At 36.8% G+C, this 5,757-nt stretch overlaps 1 protein-coding gene across 1 annotated transcript; it reads left to right on the top strand.

Moving 5' to 3' along the window:
- The first annotated feature begins 1,506 nt into the window (after nucleotides 1-1,506).
- LOC121768806 (uncharacterized protein At5g39865-like) lies at nucleotides 1,507-3,708 on the top strand. Its single transcript, XM_042165362.1, has one exon. The coding sequence runs from the start codon at nucleotides 2,127-2,129 to the stop codon at nucleotides 3,429-3,431; it is 1,305 nt and encodes a 434-aa protein (XP_042021296.1). The 5' UTR covers nucleotides 1,507-2,126; the 3' UTR covers nucleotides 3,432-3,708.
- The last annotated feature ends 2,049 nt before the right edge of the window (nucleotides 3,709-5,757 follow it).

Consider the following 5,757-nt stretch of genomic DNA (forward strand, 5'->3'; position numbering starts at 1 on the left):
CCTTGATTCACAAATCATTTAACAATATATATTGATTCACAGATCTAATATACAATTATATGGGGTACTAATTATATTCAAAACAAGAAAGTTGTATTTTGTAATATAAAACGGCATACTCCACAAGAAATAGTAATTTTTTACATATTAAACATTTCATTTTTTGAACTAGATTATTCATATAGTGGCATAATACATACTACTAGTGCACCAACTAAACACTAAACGTCAATAATAAAAAAAAAGAAGCGTAAATATCATTATGTGGGCCTAAATAGTACTACAAATTATTTTTCGACCCACTTACCGTTTGTCTCAAATCAAGTGACATACAATGATACTTCCAATTCTTTATTCGTCGCTTTTAATTGTTTTTCAAGTTGATTTGTTTTTGCTATTTGATGCTTTCCTATGTTCATTTTCTAATTTGGACTTAGTATCATGGACATTGTTGTCATGTCACGCTGGACTAAAAAATAATCTGACTTTTGTAACACGGAATTGCATTAGGAAAATCTCTTTTGATGAGTCAAAAAGGAAATATACGTTCTAGAGATTATATATTCCAATAGAATAAATTAGTACTAACTGTTTTGCTTTCACATTTCAAGCTATGTGTATTAATTAGTAATTTATCCGTATGTTTGATAAAAAAAATTGGTTGGAATTTTATTAACAATAAAATCACGCAACCACATTATGATGGACAATCACATAAAAAATAATAATAATAGAAATAAATAAAAATAAAAATCTTAATTAATACTACTCCGTATTCAAATACTTTGACATATTACCCCATCAATTTGGGAGAAAAATGACTATCAATATACTACTCCTACTATTTTAGTTAAATGATTTTACTACATCGATATTGAATATATTTTGTTACAATGGAAATATAAGGAACTCTTTTATTAATTAAAAAAGGTTTAAATTAAGTGTAACGTATCTGAAAACGAGGGCCTCAAATTAACTGAATTAGTTAAATTAATTTATGGGGAAGTATTTTGTTTCTTTAGAAAGAAATCGAACTTGAAAATTTAAAATTTAAAATTTGACTTTTCAATTTTGCCAATCTATTCCTAAATCTCGGCTAAGGGTATTATTGAAACAAAGTATTAATCTGCATTAGTGACATCTTAATTACTAGATCCATTAAATTTTTAAATTACAAAAATATCCTACATGTATGGACACATTAGGTATGACTAGCTCTGCCCTATAACAACCATGTTAATAAAATACACCAAAAAGGAAATGCTATAACAAATTAGTGAAATGTTGCATTTCTTAATCCTAACCAATAAAACAATCGATTCCTGAAATATATTCCACCACTACCCAATTTCAGTTCAAAAATCCCCTCTATCTTAGTGGCGACCATAATTTAATTCAAAATATAATTAATTTAAAGAATATACTAATTCAGCCGTCTAATAGTAATACAAATTCAATTTTTGTGGGCTTCCACTATTGTTAATCGATGAAAGCCATTCAAGCAATAACTCCCGCATTTCCCGTCATCCACTCTCTTTTTGCCACAATTTTTTTTATAATTCTTTAATGATATTAACAAAATCTAAACAAAATAAATACTTAGAAAGGAGACATTCCCTTCTCATTTTTTAAATTGATTTTCTCCTGATTGTTGTGCACCACTCAGTAAAATCCCAATCCATCTCAGACTAAATTTTTCTTCAGTCTTTCTAGAGAGAGATGTAAGCAAGAAAAGAAGCAGTCTTCCTTTCCTTGTGTAGTGGTTTTGACTGGGAAAAGGTTTTTCTTGTTTTTCTTCTGAATTTCTTCTAAATCTGAATTCTATTACAAATTCCCAATTCTTGCATTGTCTTTTGTTTCAGATCTCTTGTCGCCTTGTTAATCATGGCGTTGAATTGATGTTTTCTTGAAAAAAATTTCCACATTCCTTTTTTCTAATCCAATTCTTTTAGTTTCCTCGATTTTTCCCAATTGTTTTAGTGTTTCTAACAAATCCATCAATTACACACAGCTCATGCTCATCCAATCCATTCACATGAACGCCTTTTCATAAAGTTAATATTTCTCGAAAATTTCATTGGCTATAAATACGAATATTCTGTGTGTGCATCGCCTTTGATCGAGCAATGGGCTGCACCACGTCGAAGCCGAAAGTCTGCCGGAGCTGCCAGCACCCCTACTCTCCGGTGCGGCGGAGCTACTCGATGCACGTGCACCACCCGCCGCAGAAAACAGGGGACAGCTACCATCTCGTGGCCCTCACTTCCTCCACATTGGGATCCCTCAAGCTCGATCCCTTGATCCAAACCCTCGCCGCCGACAAATCCACCGACGATCGGAATCAGAAACCATCAATTGAAGATGCAGAGAAAGAGAAAGAGAAAGAGATAATCTCAACGGTGAAAGAGGAATTCGCGATGGGGATGATTGAGGCGAAGACATGGTCCCACATGATCGACTCCAAAATCCCCAAATTGCCCCCCATGACTCCGGTCATTACGCCGCCGGGTGAGCCGGAGACGATCGACGCTTGGGAGATGATGGAGGGGCTCGAGGACTCCAGCCCCCTCCGCGACGCCCACTTCCGCAGCTTCTCCTTCCACGTCGGCGCCGCCGACGATCAGCCGACACCGCGCGTCAAGGAAATCAGCGGCGGCGGCGGGAGCAGCAGCAGCGACGGCGACACCGAGACGAGCTCCAACGACACCTCAATCGCCTCCGAATTCGACACCGGCGTAATCGCGACGCTGCGGAAGGCGCTGGAGGATCTCCCTCCGGCGAATCCGTTCCACCTCCGTGCAATCGGAGAAGAAGAAAAACAGAGCGAAAAGGAGAAGTATAAATTGATCGTGTATTTCACGAGCTTGCGCGGCGTGAGGAAGACGTACGAGGATTGCTGCCACGTCAGAGTGATGCTGAAGGGATTAGGGGCGAAGGTCGACGAGAGGGACGTGTCGATGCACTCCGGCTTCAAGGAGGAGCTCAAGACGGCGCTGCTGGCGGCGGAGGCCGGCGGCATTGGCCTCCCTAGTGTCTTCCTCGGCGGGAAGCTTGTCGGCGGGGCCGACGAGATTCGCCGCCTCAACGAGGAAGGTATGCTGGGGAAGCTGGTGGAGAATTGCGAGCCGGCCGATGACGGAGGGCTCGCCGCCGGATGTGAAGCGTGCGGTGACGTCAGGTTCGTCCCGTGCGAGACGTGTTCGGGGAGTTGTAAAATATACCATGACGCCGATTCCGAAAACAAAGAGGAAGAGGAAGATGAAGATGAAGATGAAGATGAAGATGAAGATGAAGATGAAGATGAAGATGAAGATGGAGATGGAAATGATGGTGATGACGACGACGGCGACGACAATGAGGAATGCGGGTTCAAGAGATGCCCCGATTGCAACGAAAACGGGCTTATACGATGCCCAATTTGTTGCGATTGAAGAAAATCAACCCATCTTGATTTTTGGTTCATATACAATTTTTGGGAGTTTAATTTACATTAAAGTGGAGAAAAATATTGCATTTCTTCAGTGGATGCTGTTTGTTGTGTTTAAGCCTGAGTGTAATACATTTACTACTTAATTTACATCAACATAGATGTTTGATTGCTGTAAATAGTGTAGATTAGTGTATTGATTCTTATACATTACTAATACTCTACTAGTATTTGTTTGTTTTCTTCAAATTAATGTTAATCTGAGCAATGTCTTCTCGTTCTGTGTTCTGCTTTTCAATCTCCTATATTATGGTCAAATAAGACCTTATTAGTCCAAGTCCTAATTTTAATACCTTTTAACTAATACTATGTACAAATAAAATGAAATGTAAAAGCAAACTTTTTGTTTTTGTTTATTGTTTGCTATGATAAATTAGACAAGGAAAGGTTTCAAGAAAGTTGTTTGCAGGCTGCCAAGGTAGAAGAAAGGATAAGTTGGAAAGCATGAAAACCTGGTTGTTTGATTTTTTTATTATTTTTAAATTTTTTTATATTAAGTTGGAAAGCAAGAAAAACTGGTTGTTTGATTTATTTTATTTTGTGAGTTAATATGGTTGTTGAAGGAGAAGAATGTTGTTGGACGGCATCAATCATTCTCGTGAGGTTTTAGTGGTGGCCGACTTCTTTAATTTATTTAATCAATACTCGTAGATTAATTAATATTGTAATAATATCTGCGACTGAGTTTTCAAGAAATTAAAAAGCGTGGTGGGAGTGAGACTGGTCGTATATATTAGGTGAAATATTGTGGTCAGGGCAGCCAATCCGGTTTATCTGGAACTTAACCTCTTCCACTTTCCCTTTTTATGCGTAAAAATTAGTACTACTACACTCAATTGGTTCCAGTCCGCCTTAAACTACAAAATTGGAACATACTCCCTCCGTCCCGGGCTACTCGCTCATTTCATTTTCGGCTCGGAGATTAAGGAATGAGTGTATAGGAAAGTCAAAAATGAAGGCTGTAGGTGAAATTTTTTACTAAAAATAGAAAGAGTGCAAGTAACTTGGGACGCCCAAAAAGGAAATAAGTGCGAGTAGTGCGGGACGGAGGGAGTATTTTTTTAGTCCGCAAACTTTGCTCAGATAGTATGCCATTTGTCTTCCGTCCAATAAATTGAGTCATAAAAAAGTAATGTATTACTACTATAATATAAAAAATCTTAACATAAGTCCTGATATTCTACCCGATGATGCATGCTCGATCATAGCCAGCTCGGCCGATATTGGGATAACCTCACCAAGCCCATCACCGCAGACCCATCAGACATCCACGACCCTACCCAAATGCCCGAAAAGACACGCCAAACCCATCCACGACCTCAGATATCAAGACTTTCTCAAAGAATTATCGTCCAAGATATGTATTTTACTTTACTTTCAAGATAATATTTTTATGATGTCATCTTCTCAGAGTTTTCTCTGTTTTTAGTATTAATTTGAAACGCAACAAATTGAAATTGGAGTACGATTTATTATACACTAAAAGTCGAGATTTGTATTTTCCTATATTTCTTTCTGTTGGTGAAAGATTATACATCCAAAGTTGGCACGATAACGGTAATGCTGATGACATGTACTAGCTGCAATGCGTATGGCTTTTACATCTAGAGATTATAAAATTAAAATGAAAAGGTGAATAACAGTTGAAAACTTGCATTATAATTTATTTAGGTGTTGCAATTAAATTGACCCCCAAACAATATATATATACACATATATTATCATTAATTCAACATGTGCAAAGGGTATAAGAAAGTGACAATCAGTTTAACTCAAATTGTTTGAATTTAAATGAAATTATTGCCTTTTAATATGGGGAGTGACTTTTTATTTATAAACAATTAAGGGAGCATTGAAGCTGAATGTTACAGCAGATGGCGCTCCTCAAAAGTGAATTAAATTTCAACAATAAAGTAATGGCAACAATATATATTGAAATTTAGGGATATATCTTGTCAAATATGATACTACTCCATAGTAAAACAAATAGATAGATAAATCATAAATAAAATGACAAATGTGTATTGACAAGTGAGATTAGAGCTACCGAATTGATTGATGGTGATGCAACACATGGTGTAAAATTTGAAATAGTAGGAGATTATTATTTACCAAAATGTTCCATTTTTTTGTAATAGTAGCTAGCATTTTCCTCTGTCTTAAGGAAAATGTAGATCAAGGTTTATGTGAAAAGAGAAATAGTTTGAGATATGGGAATTAATAAAATAATTTCTGATCACATATGAGGTCCATCGCTTGCAATATTTTGT

The sequence above is a fragment of the Salvia splendens genome, chromosome 15 (assembly GCF_004379255.2).
Source record: "Salvia splendens isolate huo1 chromosome 15, SspV2, whole genome shotgun sequence".
Taxonomy (NCBI): Eukaryota; Viridiplantae; Streptophyta; class Magnoliopsida; order Lamiales; family Lamiaceae; genus Salvia; species Salvia splendens.

What these genes read in the sequence shown, in the direction of transcription:
- LOC121768806 (XM_042165362.1), top strand. Translation starts at nt 2,127, where the DNA reads ATGGGCTGCACCACGTCGAAGCCGAAAGTCTGCCGGAGCTGCCAGCAC.